The following is a 24,708-nucleotide window of genomic DNA, read 5'->3' on the forward strand; positions in this document are numbered from 1 at the left end:
TTTTTGGGTCTACTGTTTGTCTACTTGTCCGCTAATTTTCTATCGTTTTCCTGTTAAAAAAAAAAAGAAGACTTTTCCCTTTTTTTTTTTTTTTTTTTGGATAGGACTTTTCCGCTATTTTTAAGTTTAGGATTAGTTATTACTTATACCATATATTAAGGCCAACAAAAAAAACAATTCATATAAAAAATTGTAGCAGGTTTATCTATATAGACCTATATGCTTTATTGTAGAATAATACAAATTTTTTTGCTGCATTTTTACCTCATATATAAGAGATAAGTTATTAGGTAGCATAAATCATTTAACACCTTTTCTTTTGTATTTAGTCTACGGAAAACGAAACTAATACCTATTATGTTTCTATTTTAGCATAATTAGAAAAAATAGATTCTTATGCTAAAATAGACAAAAATATTTGCATAAACTAATGCAAATACTCTTAAATTTAGCGCCTCTAATTTTCATTTTATAGGTCCTATCCTAAAAAACTTGAATAATTGCACTAGCCTATACAAAGTTAGGCTTGATGTAAACCAATTTGATAGGGTGAGAATTGCGACCCAATGGGACCTCTTTTGATTCTCATCTTTAATGGATAAAGAGAGAGAGTCCCTTGCTTGTGAATCTCAAATAATGGCCAAGCTAGGATTTCTACTTCCCTAGGAGAGGATAAGATTATAAGTTAAAATTGAAAGTAAAAAATTAATCTAAAAAATATTAATAACAAAATAAATAAAGAATTATATGCTAATGAAATTACATCCAAAATCTCAAATATATATATATATATATATATATATGTACGGCACCGAGGTCCCAAGAACCAAATGGGCCCTGGGCTCAGGCCCAATGGCACGGCCCCATCGCCCTAAGCTCTGCTTGAAACAGCCTTCAAAGAATACAAGTTTTGGGCCTCGGCTCCTGAACTATGCTTGGCATAAAACTTCCCGAACAATCAGTGAAATCTTGTCCGGGCGTACCATAGGATGCTCGGGGAACATCACTACCGAGCAAATTCACCTGAGTTGGAACCAAGTTCCAAGGCCATAATCGTTACATTCCACTCTCACCTAAACATCCACTTATAACAGATAATATTGGACCTTCAATTGCACTAACAATGGCAGTAATCATGATCTCCCCACTAACTTAAAGTTATAAATAGAAGAAGTTGGGGAAGAAGAAGGGGTTGAGAAAAAAGGGAGAAAAAAGAGAGAAAAAACAGTTATTTAGGAAGAGAGGAGGAATATTACTTTGATTCTTTGTGCCGAGAACGACCCAAAGTAGGAAATCCTGAAGCCCACTTTATAAATAAATTGTGAGCCCAAGTGAGGTTGAGCCCAACAGTCTCATTTTAGGCTTGCACAATTGGCGCCCACCGTGGGGCTCTCCTACGAAGCTGTGGTTCGACTGAGACTCAAATAAGGGAAATGTCCGAGGGACGTTCGGGAGGGCATGCCCAGAGCGGTTTCGTGGGATCTTCTCGGGGATCCACGTGGCGGGAAAGAAGACAGAAAGGGGAGAGGATAGGGAGCGCCTGCGAGGAGAGGAAGAGTCTGGCCTGGGAGAAGGGTCGGATCAGACCCGCCGAACGGTGTCGGGTGTCTCAGGACACGGGTAGTATGATGATAGAGACCGAGAGTTGGAGCGGTTGTGCAGACTAGTAATGGATCTAGAGTTGGAAGCAAGGGGTCGACGCCAAGAAAGGGACCACCATCACTGGCAAAGGGGAAATGATAGCACGGGAAATCGGGGCGAAGAGGGCTCTAGCCAATCTGGTACACAATGATTCCAAAATCGATCACCCTCTCAAGAATCACGCTGGCGTAGGAATCACTCACACTCCCGAGAGACATGTCATCGCCGGAACCGTTCACGTTCGCATGGATATGACCACCGAGGATCGGATTCGCCAGAAGAACAGCGACCCCACAATGCTGCCATGGACGCCATAAGCCGAGCCTTACGAAGGGCTGCTCGGTCACCATTCTCTGATGAAATTGAACGGGCCCCTATGCTGAGTAGATTTACAAGACCGCCATTCAATTCCTACGATGGGAAGACGGACCCTGTGGAGCATGTCAGTCATTATATCCACATGATGTCCTTGCATGCGCACAATGATGCGTTGATGTGTAAGGTATTCCTTTCTCTCGGCTCCACGACCCTGAGATGGTTTAATGGGTTACGAAAAGGCTCCATTCGTAGCTTTGCCGAGCTGATCCACGAGTTCGGCAGTAGATTCGTGACATGCAACCGAGTGCCGCAGCCGATGGTTGCGCTACTTTCCATAAAGATGAGGGTCGGTGAAACCCTTCGGAGTTATGCCAGTCGGTACTGGGAACTCTACAACGAGATCGGTGGAGGAAATGAGAAGATAGCGGCAAGCACCTTCAGGATGGGGCTCCTCGAAGATTCTGAATTACAGGAGTTGTTGACGAAAAGACCTCTCGAGGATATGAGGCAACTTATGAGACGCATTGAGGAGTATAAACGCCTGGAAGATGATCGGCTGCAAAATAAGGGGAAAGCCTTGTTACTCGGGAGATCTCGGCAGGACATTATCCCGGCAAGACCGAAAAAAGATTTCAGGATGCAGGAACCAGAGGCGCAAATTGAAGGAGTTAATGTGGCTTTGAAAGAGCCTGTGCACAAAATTCTAGATCGGATTAAGAACGAATCGTTCTTCAGGTGGCTGAACAAAATGGGGGGTAACCTATCTTGGAGGAACCAAAACTTGTATTGCACATACCATTGGGACAAAGGGCACACCACCGAGCAGTGTCGGGTACTAAAAGATCATCTCGGGCAGCTAGTAAAAGCAGGGTATCTGAAAGAGTTTGTAGTGGACTCCGCAGACCGGGAGGCCGACCAGGGTGTTCAGCAGAAAAGGAATCCCCTCCCACCACCGCTGGGAGTGATCGAAGTCATCCACACTACCCCGAGAGGTACAGCAGCAGCTAAAGGGGTACTGACAGTGGCTTGCACGGAAGGAGAATCACCCGAGAAGAGGATGAAAGTTGGTCGGCTAACCATCTCTTTCGGCGAAGAAGACTTGGAAGGGACGATCCAACCTCATGATGATGCGTTGGTAGTAACAGCTCGGATAAGCGGGTTCTTGGTGAAAAGAGTGATGATAGACCAAGGAAGCGGAGCCGATGTGATGTACCCGGATCTGTTCGAAGGGCTCCGATTGAAGAGTCAGGATTTGGCGAAGTATGACACGCTGCTGGTCTCGTTTGACGGAAGAGTCGTGGTTCCCGAAGGGCAAATTTCTCTCTCGGTGGACATGGAAGGCAAGGAAGTAATAGTGACCTTCATAGTAGTCCGGTCGTTCTCACTGTACATTGCAATCCTGGGAAGGCCGTGGATTCACGCAATGAAGGCCGTTCCGTCTACCCTACATGTGAAAGTGAAATTTCCCACCGAGTATGGAGTCGCCGTAGTGCGAGGGAACCAACGAGTGGCTAGGCAGTGTCTTGTCGCCGCGGTTAGGTGGAAGAGCGAATAGCTCGGACAAACAGAGGAGACTGAAAAAGAAACTTTATAGCAATCAATTATAGAAGCCTCAAGGGGAAGCGGGGGCGGACGTTGCCGAGGAGGTTTTGAAGGTTAGAATTTTTCCGGACACTGACAGGTATTTCCAGATAGGCACAAGCATGAATGACCGAGAAAAGGTAGAGATGTTATTGTTCCTTTTGCAGAACGTGGATGTTTTTTCCTGGAGTCCGTATGAAGTGCCCGCGTAGATCCCGAGTTCATTGTCCACAAGCTTAACGTGGACCCATCATTCCCCCCGAAAAAGCAAAAACCAAGAAGAGCATCGAATGAGCATGTTGATGCGGTGAACTTGGAAGTCCAGAGGCTGAAGGAAGCAGGAGTGATAAGAGAAATATTCTTCCCGAGGTGGTTAGCAAATACGGTGGTAGTGAAGAAAAAGAATGGTAAATGGAGAGTTTGTGTGGATTTCACAAACTTGAATAAGGCATGTCCCAAAGATCCATTCCCAATGCCCAAGATTGACCAATTAGTAGACAACACATATGGGCAGCCGAGGATGAGCTTCTTGGATGCTTTCCAGGGGTACCACCAGATTGCCATGGCGCTCGAGGACCGAGAAAAGACAGCATTTATCTCCCTGAGTGCAAACTATCACTACAAAGTCATGCCGTTTGGATTGAAGAACGCCGGAGACACATACCAGCGGATGATGACGAGGATGTTTCGAGAGAAAATTGGGTGCACAGTAGAAGTATACATTGACGACATGGTGGTAAAGAGCAGAAAGGAGTCGCAACATACGGAAGACCTCCGGGGAGCATTTGAGATACTCCAGCAGCATAAGTTGCGCTTGAACGCCGAGAAGTGTACTTTCGGTGTGGGGGCTGGCAAGTTCTTGGGTTATCTGATTTCTACTCAGGGGATAGAGGCCAATCCCGACCAGATAGAGGCCGTGAATCGCCTTAGACCGCCAAGCAATCCCAAGGAAGTACAAGTGCTAACCGGGATGTTAGCCGCCCTAAACCGATTCATCTCAAAATTCGCTGATCCCTGCAGACCGTTTTATCAACTTCTGAAGAAATGGAAGGGGTTTCATTGGGACAAGGAATGTGACAAGGCTTTTCGAGAACTGGAGGAATACTTGGCAAAAGCGCCCATGTTAACAGCCCCGAAATTTGGGGAGGATTTGTTTATGTACCTCTCGGTGTCCGACCATGCCGTGAGTGCTGTGTTACTAAGGGACCAAGGAGTACAGCAACCAGTGTATTACATAAGCAAAACCTTAGTAGATGCCGAGACGAGATACTTGCCCTTGGAGAAGTTAGTTTTGGCACTGGTGCACGCCACGAGGAAGTTGCCGCATTACTTTCAGGCTCATACGGTATTCGTCCTCACCGAGTATCCCCTGCAGTTGTTGTTAAAAAGATCGGACTTTACGGGTCGAATAGCCAAATGGGGAACTCGGTTGGGTTCATTCGACATAAGGTACCGACCACGAAACTCGGTAAAGGGACAGGTTCTTGCTGATTTCATTACAGAATTCACCCCTAAGAATGACGGGAAGATAATCTGTAATGCAGAAAGTCATCCGTGGAAAGTGTTTGTAGGCGGCGCTTCGAATGCTATGGGGGCCGGAGCCGGTATTCTCAGAATCACCCCGGAGGGCATACGACTAGAACACTCCTTCAGATTAGGATTAAAGGCCTCAAACAACAAAGCCGAGTACGAGGCCTTTCTGGCTGGGTTGAGGGCCGTATTGCATTTGGGCGCGAAAGATGTTGAGATTTATTCGGACTCTCGGCTGGTCGTTTATCAAATCATAGGAAGCTTTGAAGCTCGAGACTCTCGGATGAAAGCCTATCTGAGTGCAGCTAGGTAGATCATTGGCCGGTTCGGGACAATGAAGGTGGCCCAGGTAGGTCGGGCACAAAACAGACATGCCGACTCGCTAGCCACGTTGGCTTCATCCACTACCGAGGATACACTTCGACTAGTCAAAATAGAGCTTATAAGGGAGCCAAGCATCGAGGTGAAAAGTGATGATGACCAGGCCAGGGTTGAGGTTGCCACGGTGTTAGTGGCCAATCCGTGCTGGATGAACCCGATTATAGATTTCCTAGCCGAGGATAAAGTTCCGGACGATGAAAAGGAGGCCAAAAAGATTCGTCGGGTGGCTCCCCGGTACTAGCTGTTAGCAGATCGCAAATTGTACCGGAGGTCTTTTGCAGGCCCTTACCTTTTATGCCTACATCCCGAGAAAGTGAACGAACTTCTAACCGAGTCGCATGACGGAGTGTGTGGTGGCCATGTCGGGGGACGGTCTTTAGCGCATAGGGCGATGACCCAGGGGTTTTGGTGGCCATAAATGCAGAAGGATGCCGTGGAATATGTCCGGAGGTGTGAACAATGCCAAAAGCACGCCCTTCTGATCCACCAGCCAGCAGGTCGTCTAAACCCCGTCAACAGCCCATGGCCGTTCGCACAATAGGGGCTAGACATTCTCGGCCCTTTTCCCCGAGCAACAGGTAACTGCCGTTTTGTATTGGTGGCAGTGGATTATTTCACGAAGTGGGCAGAAGTCGAGGCCTCAGCCAACATCTGGGATATCGACGTGAAAAATTTTGTATGGAAAAATATAGTCACAAGGTTTGGGGTACCAAACTCATTAGTATCAGACAATGGGCTACAGTTCGATAGCAAAGCTTTCCGGGCCTTCTGCAGCGATCTCGGCATTAAGAACAAGTATTCAACTCCAACATACCCTCAAAGCAACGGCCAAGCTGAGGCAGTGAACAAGACGATTTTGAACGGGTTGAAGAGGAGGCTGGACGGGGCAAAGGGGAGATGGGTTGAAGAGCTACCTAACGTTTTATGGGCTTACTATACGACTCCTAGAAGATCCACGGGTGAGACCCCTTTCTCTTTGACATATGGGGCGGAGGCCGTAATACCAACCGAGGTGAGCTTGTGCAGTGCATGAGTCGCAGGATTTGACCTCGCCCAGAACGCCGACCTGATGATGGAGCGCTTGGACTGGTTAGAAGAATGCTGGGAGGCTGTAACCATACGGCTCGCGGAGTATTAGTAGAAATTGGCCCAAAGATACAACCGAGATGTAAAGGGGAGGGAATTCAGTGCCAGGGAATTGGTGCTAAGGAAGGTCGTGGGAAACATGCGAGACGTAGCTGCAGGGAAGCTTGCTCAAACGTGGGAAGGACCGTACAGAATTACCGCCATCGCCGACGCGGGGGCTTACTATCTGGAAGATCTTGACGAGAGGCCGCTCCCTCGGCTATGGAATGCAAACAACTTAAAGAAGTTTTACCCGTGACCATCCATATACTGAAGTGTAAGTCAAAACTTTGTACTTTGCTTAAGTCAAGATAATGATGAAGTTACTTGTCTAAGCTGTTTTCGATGCCGCCATTGCACATTAAGAGAATTGCATGTTTTGTATAAAAAAAACTCTAAGGACAGAAGTCTCATCCTCGGTTCGATCAAAATCACCGAACAGGTGGAAACCTTATCGTTACAAAAAAACTCTAAGGACAGAAGCCTCATCCTCGGTTCGATCAAAATCACCGAGCAGGTGGAAACCTTATCGTTACAAAAAAAAACTCTAAGGACAGAAGCCTTATCCTCGATTCGATCAAAATCGCCGAGCAGGTGGAAACCTTATCGTTACAAAAAAAAAAAAAAAAAAAAAAAAAAATCTAAGGACAGAAGCCTCATCCTCGGTTCGATCAAAATCTCCGAGCAGGTAGAAACCTTAACACCCTTACAAACACTAACTGCAATTTCATTCTCGGATTATCCAAACACTGTGCAACAGGTTTTGGGGCATCAGGCCATTTACGGTCAGGGAAACTAAATCTCATTGTATGAACGCGATATATTAAGGCATGATTTAACCTACCGAGCGAGCAGCTCTCGGACCGACTTAATGCAGAATAAGAAACCACAAAAATAGGTAAAGAAAGGCGGCACAGACATAATCTAAGCAAACACGCAACGAGTAGAACGTCATTCAAAAAGTTAAAAGCAGAATTTAAAAGCAGAGTTAATATCTCATCGCCAAAACTCAGCAACCGTTTACGGGTCATCCCCGCGAAATGAGAAAATTGTTCAGTCACCACAACCCGGTGACATAGGCAAATATACCAATAATAAAACAAAAAAAAAATGCCGTAAAAATAAGTAAAAGCATGAAAAAGCTGCGCGGCAAATAACTTAATCAGGTGGAGGGCCGAGTTGGATCTGTCACTTCGTGCTGCCGCTGGTCGGTCACGGGAAAATGCAGGTCCTCACCGAGTAGGTCTTGCACAGTTGGGATGCTGGTGGCTTCCATCTCATCTGGCTCTGCGTGAGCATCAATCTGTTCCACCAGCTCCCTCATGCTTGCCGTTTCTTCCTCCTCAGCGGGCAATGTTGGGTCCTGCATAGTGGTAACGGGGCTCGGGAAGGGAATCTGGCCGGGGTTTCTTAGGGGGGAATCCTCGGGAACTCCTAGAGCTTGAAGGGCGGCAAACCACCTAGCCTCAAAACCCAGCCTCCGAGCTTGGGCCACCATCGGTTCCGCAAATTTCTCGGCGTCGGCGAACCCCTCGTTGTACCATTTTTACTCGCAGGCCTCCAGGGCTGCCCTCAGGTTGGTGAGTTCCAAGGCTTGAGAGGTGGTGAGGCTAATGGCTTCAGCTAGCTTCACGTCTGTTTTGTTCTGCTTAGCCAGGAGCTCAGAGCATCTCTTCTTCGCCAGTGCTCTATTCTTCTCCGCGGCAGCAGCCTTCTTCTCGGAAAATTCAGCTGCCTTTAGTTTTTCCTTTGCTGTTTTGGCTGCTGACTCCTCGGAAGATCCCTTGCACGGCCAGCCAATATGTGAGCCAGTTGAGCAGCCTGACAAACACAGAAGTTAGTACGGAAGTGAAAAAAAATGTATAGAAAGTAATAGACGAACAAGGAGTTACCGCAATAGTATGCCACTCTAACCGACGCCCCACGGACTCCTCCGACCCGTCCTTGAAAGCATGCACGTCGTCGGGAAGAATAAGACCTTCGGCCAGGGTCTGGGTAATGCGGCCACCCTCGCCTTTCTCCCATATCCGCACATAGGCGGTTGAAGGCAAAGGCTTGCTGTCCAGCAAAAATTTAGGCTTCCACGCTGGTGCGGCTTGGGAGGAGGATGCAACCCCTGGACCGATCTGGGTCTGCGGCTCGTGAATGATGATGCCCCTTGTTGGCCGGGGAGAAGTCTAGACGGCAGCGTCTCCCGGACCCGTAGATGGTTGATCAGCAACCTTCTGTTTTTTCCAGGCTCGTCCAGCTTGAGAAGAGGGTGGAGGGGGAGGCACCTGGCTCCGACCCTGAGAAGGTGGGGGCTGGGTGGGTTGTCGTGCATCGGGCATGAAATGATCAATGGTCATGACCCTCCTTGCCACCATGTTTTCATCGGGATGGGTATTTGTAGCCGACAAGTCGGTCGCTTCAAGCGCTAGATGCTCGGGCTTCGCAACAGGGTTCTCGGGCTGCGCTTGCTCTTGAACAGGGGCCTCTTATTGAATAGCCTTGTGAGCTAACTCTCGAAGGCCCCGAGACACGCGCTCTGCAGACTCGTCCCACAAAGGAGCTAGCTCATCCGAGCAGGTGTAGCGCATTTCGAACTCCCTCGCCTCCCCGGTCGTAAGTTTCGGTGGCAAGAAATTCGCGTACCGAACGTCAATGTACGACAGCAGTGGACTATCAACCAATAGTGCCTGCTTGAAGGACTGCCAGGTGGAATAAACAAGCTTTACTCTGAGGATCAGGTGCGATGCTCGGAGCTGTCCGTCCCAGTGCACGAATACCTCGGAGCGGAAGATAAAGTTCAAGTCTTTTATGTGGACTGTTCTGATGTCCGGAACGAACACTTTGCCGTTTGTAAAAGAACAAATGTTATAATAATATCCGATAACGAAAATCTACTTCAGTAAAGAGGAAAGAGAAGGAAAAAGGGGGGAGGGGAAGAACGATTAGATCAAGAGATTGGTACAAACCCACTTCATGCCGTGAAAGAGGGTAGGGGACTTCCTCGGCAAACCAGTTGTCGTGCACCCGGACAAACTCCCCGGCGGAGTTCCTATTCGAATCAGGTAGGCATGATATCAACCGTACCCGATTATCTCTAGTTTTTAGGTAAAAAATTGGAAGCTTTGTTCCGACAGAGGCTATACATATGGTTAATATCATGGTAATCTAACTGTAAATCAAAGGTGTGGTTCAACCTACTAACGCAGCTAACTACCTGGTAAAAGTTGGGGAGAAGCTGGTTGGGACACAGCCCGTAGTACCTAAGTGTGTTTATCAAAAGGGGATCCATGCGGAACCTAACCCCACCCTCTAGAATTGCCATTAAAGAAAAAAAGGCTGTACCATGCCCTCGGTGGAGAGCGATTTCACTCTCGTGGCAGTAAGCCACTTCCACGTCATCGGGAATATTAAACTTATGCCTAAAGGTGGCCAAGGCAGCTAGGGCCTCAAGGAGATAGGAGTAACCCATCTATGATACTTAATGCTATGAAAGGGAACTCGAAGAAATAAGCTGAAGGAATAGGAAGGGGAAGAGAACTTACTTTGGGTTCTAAGGGAGAAAGGAACTCTGGGCTGGTGAGTAAGCGCACAAAGAAGTGGTCGGCAGAGAGTATGCTCAAGAGATTAGAGGTGGAAAAAATGAAAGAATATTCTGAAGAAAGCTATTTATAGGATCAGAAAAGGGCATGGGAACGTTTAATCAAGCAATAAATGAGCGCGATTCATGAACGACCCTGCAAATGCCAAAGATAACCAACACGTGTGTCGCTTCGGTTCGCGAACCGTTAGGCAATAATGACAACTGAACCTGGCGCCTCGGAACAGCACGTCTTTTGAGAAGAGCATTAATGAGAAGCCATAACCACATGAGTCCTTGGCCATAGGACTTTCGAGACCAAAAGGCTCGGTTGGCTCCTTGATTCTTCCCGGCAACCGGGTATGAATCAAGGGGGGCTAATGTACGGCACCGAGGTCCCAAGACCCAGATGGGCCCTGGGCTCAGGCCCAATGGCACGGTCCCATCGCCCTAAGCTCTGCTTGAAATAGCCTTCAAAGAATACAAGTTTTGGGCCTCGGCTCCTGAACTATGCTCGACATAAAACTTCCCGAACAATTAGTGAAACCTTGTCCGGGCGTACCATAGGATGCTCGGGGAACATCACTACCGAGCAAATTCACCTGAGTTGGAACCAAATTCCAAGGCCATAATCGTTACATTCCACTCTCACCTAAACATCTATTTATAACAGATAATATTGGACCTTCAATTGCACTAACAATGGCAGTAATCATGATCTCTCCACTAACTTAAAGCTATAAATAGAAGAAGTTGGGGAAGAAGAAGGGGTTGAGAAAAAAAGGGAGAAAAAAGGGAGAAAAAATAGTCATTTAGGAAGAGAGGAGGAATATTACTTTGAGTTTCTGTATTGAGAACGACCCAAAGTAGGAAATCCTGAAGCCCACTTTATAAATAAATTGTGAGCCCAAGTGAGGTTGAGCCCAACAGTCTCATTTCAGGCTTGCACAATATATATATATATATATATATATCATGTCATCAAAATAAATTATATAAGTGGATTCTAGTTAGCTTAATTGGTAAAGTCTTTGATAGTTGAATAAAAGATATGGGGTTCAATCCTCGCTTACACAAAAAACTGATCGGTGTCTTAGTCTGATGATAAAGACCTATTATCAGAAGCGGATGTCATAGGTGGAAACTCTTTATAAAAAAAAAAAAAAAAAGGTATTTAGTTCCTACCATTTACACCATATTTCAATTTGATTCCTTTTACCCATTTAATTGTGTCAATTTGGTTCCTAATTTGTCAATACTGTGTTAATTTAGTCTTTGTCGTTATCTTTTAGAAGTAAATTATTGATGTGGCAAATAGCCAAAATAAAAATTTAGCTTATTGCCACATCAATGGAAACTAATTTTATTTTTTGGTTGTTAATCATATCATCAATTTCCATCAAAAAGATAACGTTGGAGACTAAATTGACACGACATTGAAAAGTTTGAGACCAAATTAACACAATTGAAAGGTTGAGGGCCAAATTAAAATATGGTGTAAAGGATAAAGACCAAATACGTAGTTTACTCCAAAATAATTGATATGTAGTTAATTACAATAAAATTAAGAGTATAGTTTAAAGACATAAAATTTAAACGTGTAATTTGATTCCTTAAGATAAAATGAGAAAATAAATCAATATAAAAATGTTAAAGAATATAGAAATATACTTGCAAAGTTGTATATGTGCATCATTGCCTTGAATGCTTTTAAAAAATAACGTAGAATTCATCATTTCTTTGTCTATTATTCCAAGCAGTAGAAATGTGGGTTTATAGAAAAAATATCAAAAGTTTGAAATTGTAAAAATGTCAAGAGATGGAAAGAGAAAAATGTTAGTGGAGACTAGAGTTTTTAGACTTTTTTGCACAATAATGTTATATAGACAATTGAATCAAAAGTTTGAAATTGTAAAAAAGTCAAGAGATGGAAAAGAAAAATGTTAGTGGAGAGACGAGTTTTTAGACTTTTTTGCACAATAATGTTATAGTGGTCTATCGTGAGTAGTGGGTTTATCGTGAGTAGTGGGTTCGTGAGTATTAATTGTGTTCACATTATACAGTCAATTACTTTAATAATTGTGAAATTTGTTATGAGAAATAAGTTATATCCATAGCATTTACTTATTTTGTTTGAGAAACATATCCATTTCTAGTATACAAATATAACAAAAAACATTTTAATAAATATTTTATAAGACCCACTAATCACCATCTTTTGTGTAGGAAAAGATGAAATATGTGGTTGCTTTATGGGAAGTAAATTAATTTGTGTCAGAGGGTGCAAAATGCTACTACGAAAAACATGGATTTTCCCAGCGTTTCAAAGACCTACAGTTGTGGTTTTGAAACGCCGGTATAGCTCATTTTTGTTGTTGTCCGCCGTTGAGCTCAATGAGAATACTCTATTATTGATAATGATTACCCTAATTTAATAGATTTACAATATAGTCGTGATTTGATTAATTAATTTATTAATTTACAGAAAAATTTATAAATTTTATTAATCAAATAATGAAAATTACGTTACTTGTCAAAGGAAAACAAATTACAACACTTTGTCTCTAAACACAATTGAAGAAAAGAATTACATGGTTTCATTTCCATCCTAAAAAGAAATATTACAAACTTACTCTAGATTATATAAATTAAGGGCCAGGGTTAAGTTAATAATGTGGTAGGCACTCACCCTGCCCAAACTAAAATCTGTCTTTTAGAGACAAATGGCCAATATAACCAAGCTCACTTACTTATCATAAATTCTCAAATAAGGACATGAACATATAATTTTTTTTTCTTTTCTAAAAAAAAACTCCATGCAGATAATGGTCGCATAATTGAAAATATCAAAGCTAAGACACAAAAGGGTTAGTCATGAACCAAATAAGTTGATAACATGCAATGCAAGAAATAAAACCATGCAATGCCACCTATTCTAAGATGTGTGGTGTAGGGACTGAAATTGTATTGATCCCAAAACCGGATTGGGCTCAAACGCTCATGACCCAAACAATAAATTTGTAGAGTGTGGATAGAAGAACTAGATTTATCCCAGAAGGAAAATGATTAATTTCAACGATTCAAGATGGTTCGACACAAATAAGATTATCAAATTTATCCTCGGAACAAACTAAGTTCCTTGTTTCATATGGTTTTCCTTAAGACAGAAATTGTATATGAGTTCCAATCCTCTTTCTCAGTGCATTCTTTTGGGTTATATATTGCAATCATGGTATCATCCTTACCACACACGTGTAGGTTAGATTTGGGGGACTTCTTCTTGTTCCATCCAACATCTCCTAGAACCATCAACCAGTAGCTGTAAGGCTGCTTGATTACTGTTCAGGCATCATTTCCACATTAATGCGGTCAAAGAGTTGGTTGAAAGGCATTTAATGTGGAGGTAGCAGCTTTTGAAGATATTTGTTAACCTTTCTTTCCTTATCCCTGGTCCAATGTCCAATCCTTAGTTGTGGTGTAACTCTGAAGTAAGTCTGTGATGGTATGACACTTAGATTTACCTCGGACACACGTTGCCGAGAAGATTTTTGTCCTCAGACGCTTATTGGACCCATCTCACATTGTCTCTATTCCTCTCTTGATTTTATTCCCCCCATAGCCCTATTTGGGCCTCCTTGGATGGTCTAACGTCCTCGGATAGGGCCATAGGCCCAGTGAATACTGCTTTTAACAATACTTCCTAATTAATTAGCCCCCACATGTGGATATCCACAAAATCATATTGAAATGCATGAAGTCGTGAACATGTGAGAATGTGTGTACAAATCCTAGATATTTTTTTTTTCATGATGGATGAACACATTTCTATATCCTTAATTAAAACCCACTAAACAAAGTTTATGTTTCTATCAGGGGAAAAAATTGGCTTTTGCCCCTTTCAAAAAAACAATCCAGCATTTTGCCATATTTCCCAAATTAATTAGGGAAATGCTCCTCTTTTGAAACTCGATTTTTTCAAAATCGAGTTAAGCCCTATAGTGACGTTTTTAAGGATCCTAAAGTGACGTTTTAAGGACCTATAATGGCGTTTTGTAATCCGATTTCCATGAAGTCGAGTTATAGGGAAAAAAAAGAAAAAATATTGTATGTAACTCGACTTCATGGAGATCGGATTACAAAACGCCACTATAAGTTCTTAAAACATCACTATAGGCTTCTTAAAACGCCACTATAGGGCTCCAATTTTATTTTTTATTTTTTTTTATAACTCAATTTTGAGAAAATTGAGTTTCAAAAGAGGGGCATTTCCCTAATTAGTTTGAAAAATGAGGCAAAATGCTAGATTTTGTTTTTGAAAGGGACATTTGCCCATTTTCTCCTTCTATCAGGTCTGAAAGAGGTTAAACTCAACCTAACACGCACAACCGTCACATCAAAATATGACCTACAATATAGGTAAAATATGTCATGAATTTTGACAAGGATGTTGATTTCATAATAGTTAAATTGCTAGATTAACAAAAAATTTCTACTTATTTGAAGAAAAAGGAAATGAAAATTTTAAAAATAATTTAAAATCTCCAACAATCTTGTTGAATAATTAAATCCATAACAAAAGCCAAATTATATAGTCAAATATACGCTTTAGAAAAAAGGTCGATGGACTGAAGGATTAAGATTTATAGCCATTCGTCTTGATTTTTGACGATCTTATTTCCGAAGATGTTTCAAGGAACTTGTCTGATCAATTTCTATATGTTCTACAATCCAAGAAATCTTGGTCCATATTAGTATGAGGTTTGTATTTAAAAAAAAAAAAAAAAAAAAAAAAAAATCAGCTAAGGTTTGTTTTGTAGTCAACTTAAATCTTGAACTTCCGTCCGACGTATACGTTCATATTAGAGAATCAAAGTGACTGCGAGAAGTTTAAGTCATGTATACATGTATTCAACAATTAAGTCTAGTTTACGGGAACTTTGAATACAAACATCTAGATTGAAGAATCATCAAGAGAATTTATTCAGGCAACCAAAAAGAAGTGAAAAAAGGCATTTATAGAAAGATAAGGAATATTAACATTTCAAATTTCCCATAAAAAAGAAAATTTTAGTTAGAATCGATTTAATGGCATTCCTTTTCCCATTTCCAATAGTATATTATTAACCCATTACAATCACAAAGGGCCAGATCTAATTAAACTAATAAACTAAAATGAAAAAAAAAAATACTAAAATTACTACAAATTTTACTGTTTTAAAAAATACTATTTGAAAAAAAAAAATTATTGGTTAACGAATTTATTTCTGTAAGCATTTAACTTTGAGATGGGTTGGCACAATGTCTCAATTGAAAGTACCTTTTAGTTTTTATTGTGGAAAGATTGCAACAAACATGAAAATATTAACAAGCATAAAGTAAATTGGATTGAAAACGTACTAAGGAATTGTGACTAACAAGTAACAAGTAACAACTAATAACTTGCTTACTTTTTTTTTTTTTTTGATGAATAACTTGCTTGAACTAAATCAAAGAGTACAATTTTATAAAAGCTTACTTGAAACTACAAGTGTGTTATACATGGCATTTTTCGCCAAGACACGCATGCCATTATTACAAAACTTATACATGTTATGGCCATACTCTTTCTCAAAAAAATAAAAAAAATAAAATGTTATGGCCATACCAAGTCATATATGACGTCATTTCTTTTAGTATTACAAGTAGCTTTATCCCCATAAATAATACTTGTACAAACAACTATTTTTAGCCTTAATTGTGATAATTATTTTATGTCATAAACAAATGCCCCTGTGTCCATTGCATAATATTTTAAGAGTTCGGTGAACGAGTGATCCTAATTAGGATATTTGTTAATGGATTATTTATGAAAGTTTTGATATCACATTTACAAGATAAATAAAATTTTGAAAAAAAAATTGCTTTTTTCTTTTTTAAAATAAAAATTCTAAAAATATTTTCTAAACTAATGTTCTTATATCATTTATTAACGTTTTCCACATTTTAAACACAATAAACCAAATCAACGTACTTGGCCATCCAAAAAAAAAAAAAAAAAAAAGAAGGTACTTGGCCATCTAATAATTCCCATGCCACTTAATAATACCAATACTTTTTTAATATTGCAGAGTCGAATATAGACTGGAGTCACTGGACATCAATTTCAGTGGGTCTAAGTTCTAACGCTTCTTTTACAATATCATCAAGACTTCCACAGTTATTTATTATGGCATACAATTTGTCTTTGCCTTTCTTATTCTACCGCACTATTATTGGTTTCATTTATCTTTGGCCAGGTTGGGTGATAATCCATCAATTAGTAGGTTCAACAAAATGGGTTGACACGCATTAAAGCCATCCCTTACGAAATTGGATAATTATTCGGTACTCTCGGAGTACCATAAATGTGTACTTCCTTCTCTTACATAACTGTGAGTCACACTAATTAAATTTATGGTAAGACTTACAATTCATGTGAGAAAGGGAGTACGCATTTATAGTATTCCCAGAGTATTTAATAATTTTCCTACGAAATCAACACGTTGGGATGCAAGCCTACGAACTTAACTAGTGTCTTTGCACTAAGAATGATATAGTAGGATCTCTATCTTTTACACTACACTTGATAATTTAATCGGACTATTTTTGTTTAGGGAAGTCAATATTGTACTAGCAACGGTCATACTGGAAAAACATACTGTACCAGCCATTCACTAAAAGAACTGGGTCTATACCCTATAGTGGTGTTTGTGAAACGCCATTAGAAGTCCAAAAAACGCCACTATAGGTCCATGTGGGCTATAGTGGCAGCTATGAATGTCACTATTGTATCGTAACAAAAACGCCACTATAAATCCATAATCTATAGTGGAGTTTATAAAACGCTGCTATAGGCTGAATTTTTATTTTTTTAAAAAATAGGTTATAGCAACATTTTAAAATGCCACTATAGGTTCATACATGACTTTTTTGTGTATTTTGACTTGTACCAAAAAAAAAAAAATGAAAAGTTTGAATTTATTTTAAATATATTATTTATACTAATATATTGGTTAATATACACAAGCTAATATTTAGGCTTGTAAAATATTTAAATTAAAATTTTTATGTTGATAAACATAAAAATTAATAAATTCATACTTATATAAATAACTAAATATATATATATAGCAGTAATCCTGTACAGTACACCGCTATCAATCAGTACGGAAATATTTCATTTCCTTACCCAAACTGAAGCGGCCTCGAATACAAAATCGACTCCCAAATGACACTTTTTCTGGCAAGAATCTGACAAACAATTGATAATGGGTTTGTGACTTTCCCTCAACAGTTACTAATATTTTACAATATTAGCGCCTAATTCAAGACTAATTTGATCGAGGAGACCAGTTGTTTGAATGGAATTTTAACAAATGGAAGCCATATAATTGACTAAAATTGCTTTAGTTTTCATATGAATCATCATAATTTTTGAATTGAACCATCTACTTGGAGAATTTTCTTAGATCATGAGATCCAAACAACCAACATGGATCATTTTCAAAGATAGTAGAATTAATGGAAACTTGGTAATAGGACATACATAGTTTCTTATATTCTCTATCTTTGAATAAAAACATAAAATCTAATGGGTCTTTTTCACCCATTGGCAATTTTTTGCCATTCAAAATTACATTTTTGAATATTAAAATCATGAAACAGTTCATGCCATTTGAGTTTTAATTCTTGAGTTTGAACATTTGGTGCAATTTAATGAAGACATTGACATCTCTTATGATTTTTTTTTTTTTGCTCTTGTTCAATTCATATAATTTTGGAATTGGTAAGGTTCTTGTTCAAAAACTAGTTTGGGATTAAGATAATCCCACAAAGTTGAACCTTTAAGTAAGTTTGATACGGCCACTTTTGTATAATTTAATTCCACTTGGCCTCTTCTCAAGTTGACCCCAAATTGCCATGTTTAATTCCTTTAATATGACTAACATTTTATTTTTATCCATTAATTAAAAAAAAAAAAAAAAGACTACTAACATCTAGAATATTTGAGAATCAACGGAGTCATTTGTTTAGGGCATTTATAAAATGATAGGGACCATTTTGAGTCACATCAACCAAAGAAAGAGATTAATACTACAAACACAAACTATTTTTCAAATATAATAAAATAGTTTGTACCTGTAGCTATTCCAAAAAAAAAAAAAAAAATTACATCAACTTGCTATAAGAATGGTAGCAAGGTCTAAAAGGTAAAAGGGTTAAACACTACATAAACCTTGAGGTCCTTGAGGTGAGATTTGGTTTCTTTAATCAATTTCGGGAAAAAATTGCCAAATGCCCTTTTCGGGCAAAAATAGTAGTTCCTTGCCTCATTTTCCAAACTAATTAAGGAAATGCCTCTCTTTTGAAACTTGATTTGTGATAAATAGAGTTAGGCCCTATAGCGGCGTTTTTAAGAAGGTTATAGTGATGTTTTCAGGACCTATAGTAGCGTTTTGTAACTCGACCTCTATAAAATTGAGTTATAGGTAAAAAAAAAATTGCCTATAACTCGATTTCATAGAGGTCGAGTTAAAAAACGCCACTATAGGTTCTTAAAACGTCACTATAGGTCCTTAAAAACGCTGCTATAGGGCTCCATAATTTTTTTTTTTTTAAACTCAATTTATCTCAAATCGAGTTATAAAAGAGGGGCATTTCCCTAATTAGTTTAGAAAAAGGGGCAAAACGCTGCTTAGTTTGGGAGAAAAGGGCATTTGCCCATTTTCTCCTTAATTTTGTCTATAAATTCCTCACCCATGTAGCCAAATTCTTCATCAACCCATGCATGCAAAAACGCAATATTCCTCTCAAATAACAGACACAAAAACACACAGCCCAAGCTCAAACACAAACAGCTACCAAGAGTCATGGCATTCAGAGTCTTGTTCTGTAGCCTTGTAGTTTTGTTGGTTTCCTTGCTCCATTTTGCTACTTTTGCTTCCTCCACAACTCCTTCTATGGCTGCTACAGCTGAAGTAGGTAAAGCATTTTATAAGGAAGCAGAAGCTCTTCTAAACTGGAAAGCCAGTCTTGACAACCAAAAAAAATCTCTCCTATCTTCGTGGGTTGGAGACCGCCCATGCATTAATTGGGTTGGAATTACTTGCGATGACTTGGAGTTGGGTGTCACTCGCTTAAACCTGTCAAGTTTTGGTTTGAAAGGTACGCTTTACAACCTTAATTTCTCATCCTTTCCCAACCTCCTTACTATTGATCTATCAAAAAACTCGTTTTATGGAACCATTCCTGACAGTATTTTCAACCTTTCCAATCTGACCCATCTTGACTTGGCTGACAATAATCTTTCTAGCACCATTACTCCCAGGATTGGTAACCTTTCCAAACTCCTGTTTCTTCATCTGTCTCGCAATAATATCTCAGGAAGAATTCCACCCGAGATACTCCAAATAACAAGTCTTCAAATCTTTTGGTTTTCCAATAATATGCTCAATGGTTCCATCCCTCAAGAGATAGGAGTATTAAAAGATCTAACTCAACTTGCTTTAGATGTAAATAATCTCAGAGGCCCCATCCCAGCTTCTATGGGAAACTTGAGCAATTTATTTTTTCTTCAGCTTCAAAACAATGAACTTTCGGGATCTATTCCTCAAGAAATTGGAAAGTTGGGCAACTTAAACATACTATACCTTTTAAACAACAGTTTTTCTGGTTCCATACCCCGAGAAGTTGGAATGATGAGATCTCTCACTCAACTTGATTTGTCATCTAATTTTCTCATTGGTCCAATTCCCTCTTCCATTGGAAACTTGAGCAAGTTACAACAACTTTACCTTTATTCCAACAATATCTCTGGTTCCATTCCTGAGGAATTAGGATTGCTTAAACATCTGTGGGTACTTCAATTACTAAATAATAGTCTCACTGGTCCAATCCCTGCTTCCGTAGGAAAGATGGTTGAATTGTCTGACCTTAAACTACATAGAAACAAACTTTCTGGACCAATTCCAACCACTATTGGAAATTTGACCAAGCTTACCACTTTAGCTTTGTTCTTGAATGAACTAAGTGGTTCAATTCCCGCTTCTTTTGGAAACCTAGCTGCCTTGTCTGACCTACTCCTTGCAGAAAACAAACTTTCTGGACCAATTCCAACCACGATTGGAAATTTGACCAAGCTTACCACATTAGCTTTGGACTCGAATGAACTAAGTGGTTCAATTCCCGCTTCTTTTGGAAACCTAGCTGCCTTGTCTATCATAGTCCTTCAAGAAAACAAACTTTCTGGATCAATTCCATCCACCATTGGAAACTTGACCATGATCACCACATTGGGTTTGGGGATGAACCATCTAAGTGGTTCTGTTCCAGTAGAAATGAATAATCTCACCCGTTTGACAAGTTTGCAACTATCTGACAACAATTTTGTAGGCCAGTTACCTCCACAAATATGCCAATCTGGAACACTTGTTTACTTTGGTGCCATTAATAACCACTTTATAGGTCCTATCCCAAAAAGCTTGAAAAATTGCAGTAGTCTCTTTCGGGTTCGACTTGATGGAAACCATCTGACAGGAAATATAGCAGAAGATTTTGACATCTACCCGAACTTAAACTATATTGATTTGAGTAGTAATAATCTGTATGGTGAGCTTTCATCAAAGTGGGGGCAGTGTCATAACTTGACAAACCTAAAAATCTCCAACAACAAGATTTCTGGTAGTATACCACCTGAAATTGGCAACGCAACAATGCTAGGCGTCCTTGACCTCTCTTCAAATCATCTAGTGGGAAAGATTCCAAAGGATCTGGGGCGCCTAAAGTCATTGCTCAAACTTCTTTTGAATAATAACCAACTTTCAGGTAACATTCCTTCAGAAATTGGAATGCTATCTATTTTAGACCATTGTAACTTGGCAGCAAACAATCTCAGTGGCTTGATCCCCAAACAACTTGGAGAGTGCTCAAGATTATTGTTCTTGAATTTAAGCAGAAATACACTTGATGGAAGTATTCCTTATGATATAGGAAGCTTGCAGTCTCTTCAAAGTCTTGATGTTAGTAAGAATTTGCTGGTAGGAGAGATACCACAAAAGCTTGGAGGAATGAAACAGTTGGAAACATTGAATCTCTCTCATAATAATCTCTCTGGTTCCATCCCATCCACATTCGACGATAGTGCAAGCTTAACATCTATTGATATATCCTACAATGAGCTAGAGGGTCCTATTCCTAACATCACAGCCTTCCACACGGCTCCAATTGCAGCATTGCAAAATAATAGAGGCTTGTGTGGTAATGTTGTTGGTTTGAAGGCATGCTTAAAACTGATTCCTAATCCTCTGTCGAAGAGGAGCAACCAATTTTTGGTAATAATTTTACCCTCACTTTTGGGCACGTTGTTTATCATATTTGTCATTGTAGGAGTTTCACTTCTCCTTTGTCGAAGGGTGAAGAAAATAGAAGACAAGCCAAGAGAAGCACATAATGATAATCTTTTTGCAATATGGAGTTATGATGGGAAAATGGTGTATGAAAACATCATTGAAGCTACGCAGAATTTCAATTCCAAATATTGCATTGGAGTGGGAGGATATGGAAGTGTTTACAAAGCTGTCTTGCCAACAAGTCAAGCCGTTGCTGTGAAGAAATTTCACCCATTACTTGATGGTGAGAAATCCAATCAAAAAGCCTTTACAAGTGAGATTCATACCTTAATAGAAATAAGACATCGTAACATTGTGAGGTTGTATGGTTTTTGTTCACATCCAAAACACTCTCTTTTGGTTTATGAGTTTTTGGAAGGAGGAAGCTTGGTGAAATTACTAAAAAGTGAGGAAGGAGCAAAGGCATTTGATTGGATTAAGAGAGCCAACGTCATAAAAGGTGTGGCAAATGCATTATCTTATATGCACCATGATTGTTCACCTTCTATAATTCATCGTGATATATCTAGTAAGAATGTTCTATTGGATCAAGAATATGAGGCTCACATCTCTGACTTTGGCACTGCAAGACTATTAAAGCCTGATTCATCCAATTGGACTTCACTTGCAGGCACCTTTGGATACATGGCTCCAGGTTAGTTTCTTTGTTGCTATCTATGTTTTGTCTAACTAGCAGTTTGCCATTAGTCATTTTTTGTACGTAAGAAAAATTGATGTTTTGGATTGACCAATAATTAGAGTTGTGAATCTATGGACTTGCTAAATTCTATTTTTTGTTGTCTACGGTTTGTCAATATATTTAGCTTGCCCCCTCCCTCTAACAAATTCTAGCTCTGCCACTACTTGTAAAGTAGACAACCTAACTCTGGCCAAAATGGCCAAATGGCCATGAAATCCTAATTATATAGTTAGTAGTTCTAGTTACCAAACTATATTATTTACTAGCATCTCGAGTCTAAAAGACTCGATTTTGGCCTATAAATCGAGTATCATAGACTCGATTTCCATGCTCTAATTACATCCGATGTGGCATATTTTTCCACAAGGACCACATGGAAATCAAGTCTCTAAGACTCGATTTCTAACCCTTATAAATAAGAACAAATCAGAGGAAACACCAGAACATCAGAGAAAAACCCAAAGGAAAAAAAAAAAAAAAAACAGAAATAGAAAGAGAGAGAAGATCGAGATTAGAGACCCAAGCTCGCATAAGCCCCATGCCATGCGCGACCCAGGCTCGCGCGAGCCCCAGGCTGCGCGCGACCCAGGTCGGTACGAGCCCCAGGCTGGCGCGAGCCACAGGCCATGCGCGACGTAGGTCGGAGCGAGCCCCAGGCCGTGCGCGATGCAGGCCAGTGCGAGCCCCAGGCCGCGCGCGACGCAGGTCGGCACGAGCCCCAGGCCGCGCTGGTGAGGTTCTCTCCCTTTGATACGCAGGCCGGCGCGAGCCCTAGGCTGCGCTGGTAAGGTTTAGGCCGCGCTAGTGAGGTTCTCTCCCTCTGAGCTCTTTCTCTCCTTCTGATCTGAGTATCTAGGATTGGGATGGATGTGTTTGGAGTTTCTTAATTTTTTTTTTTGGGTATTTCGGCTTGTACATTAGACTTAAAATTTTTTAAAAAATTTTTGGCTTAGAAATTGAGTCTTAGAGACTCGATTTCCAGCACCACGTGGAAAAAAATGCCACATCAGATGTGATCAACCCATAAAAATCAAGTCTCAAAAACTCGATTTATAGGCCCTAAATCGAGTCTCTTAGACTCGAGATGCTAGTAAAAAATATACTTTGGTAACTAGAACTACTAACTATATAGTTAGGATTTTATGGCCATTTTGGCCCCTAACTCATTTACAACCTTACAATTAGTCTAAACTTAGTTCAAGATTAGTTATTATTTATACCATATATTAAGACCAACGGAAAAAACCATTCGTATAAATTTTTTTTAGCATATATATATATATATATATATATGAGATGAGCTTAAGTTCCACTTGATGTAACTTTTGATTAGTTATTTATTTATATATTTATTTATTTTTGGTGGATGTAGATTTATATGCTTTATTATAGAATAATACAAAATTTTTTGCTGCATTTTTACCTCGTATATAAGAGATAAGTAATCAGGTCGCATAAATCATTTAACCCTTTTCCTTTTGTATTTAGTCCAAAGACAACGAAACTAACACCTATTATGTTTATATATATCCTATCAAAAAGAAAAAGAAAAAGAAAAAAAAATGTTTCTATATAAAAAATAATTAAAAACTGTCTTGTCAGTCTTTAAGGTTTTTATTTTTTTGAGAGAAATATCAGTTTTTAGTATGTTGCTGATTCTATAGATAATAAGTTTGAATGAGAAACTAGTGCATGTCCCCCTTTATTATTATTATTTTTTCCTACAGCCAATCAAAATTTAAAAGATGGTAAAAACAGAAAATTAATTGTGTTAAGCATATTTTCTCCAAAAAAAAAAAAACCAATTGTGTTAAGCATAAGTTCCATGAATATCGATCCTAAAAAATGATTATCATAACATTGATATATTTTATTCTCAAAAAAAAAAAAAAAAATTGATATATTTTACAATTTGCATATGCATGGACCAAATTTAAGTCATGTTCAGATTTTATTACTAACTGTGGCACTGCTTTGATTTTGATTAATTCATTTTCTTATCAGAGTTTGCATACACAATGGAAGTCAACGAAAAATGTGATGTCTTTAGCTTTGGAGTGTTGACTTTAGAAATAATCATGGGCAAGCATTCCGAAGATCTCATATCATCTCTGTCATCACCAACAATTACAATTGGTGATCTACTATTGAAGGATGTGTTGGACCAACGACTTTCACTCCCTACTAATGAAGTTGCAGGGGAAGTCCTCTCCATTGCAAAGATAGCAATTGCTTGCTTGCACACCATTCCACAATCTCGTCCAACAATGCAGCAAGTTTCTCAAGAACTTTCAACTCGAAAACCACATTTGCCAAATACATTACACACAATCACATTTGGAGAAGTAGTTGATCTCAGAGTCTCAACTGTCTAATTGCATTTTGTTTGTGTTCGCCTGTTTGTGCATTGTTGTTGCTCTACCTTTTCAGATATACTCCTCTCCCAATAAACCATTTCA

At 39.8% G+C, this 24,708-nt stretch overlaps 2 protein-coding genes across 2 annotated transcripts; both read left to right on the forward strand.

Moving 5' to 3' along the window:
- The first annotated feature begins 2,401 nt into the window (after window positions 1-2,401).
- On the forward strand, window positions 2,402-3,514 carry LOC115949785. The gene has a single exon (XM_031067062.1). The coding sequence runs from the start codon at window positions 2,402-2,404 to the stop codon at window positions 3,512-3,514; it is 1,113 nt and encodes a 370-aa protein (XP_030922922.1).
- Window positions 3,515-19,032: 15,518 nt separating this feature from the next.
- On the forward strand, window positions 19,033-24,708 carry LOC115949786 (MDIS1-interacting receptor like kinase 2-like). The gene is made up of 3 exons (XM_031067063.1): window positions 19,033-19,960; window positions 20,105-22,204; window positions 24,254-24,708. The coding sequence occupies exons 1-3, from the start codon at window positions 19,033-19,035 to the stop codon at window positions 24,622-24,624; spliced, it is 3,399 nt and encodes a 1,132-aa protein (XP_030922923.1). The 3' UTR covers window positions 24,625-24,708.

Source organism: Quercus lobata, chromosome 6 (genome assembly GCF_001633185.2).
Source record: "Quercus lobata isolate SW786 chromosome 6, ValleyOak3.0 Primary Assembly, whole genome shotgun sequence".
Lineage (NCBI taxonomy): Eukaryota > Viridiplantae > Streptophyta > Magnoliopsida > Fagales > Fagaceae > Quercus > Quercus lobata.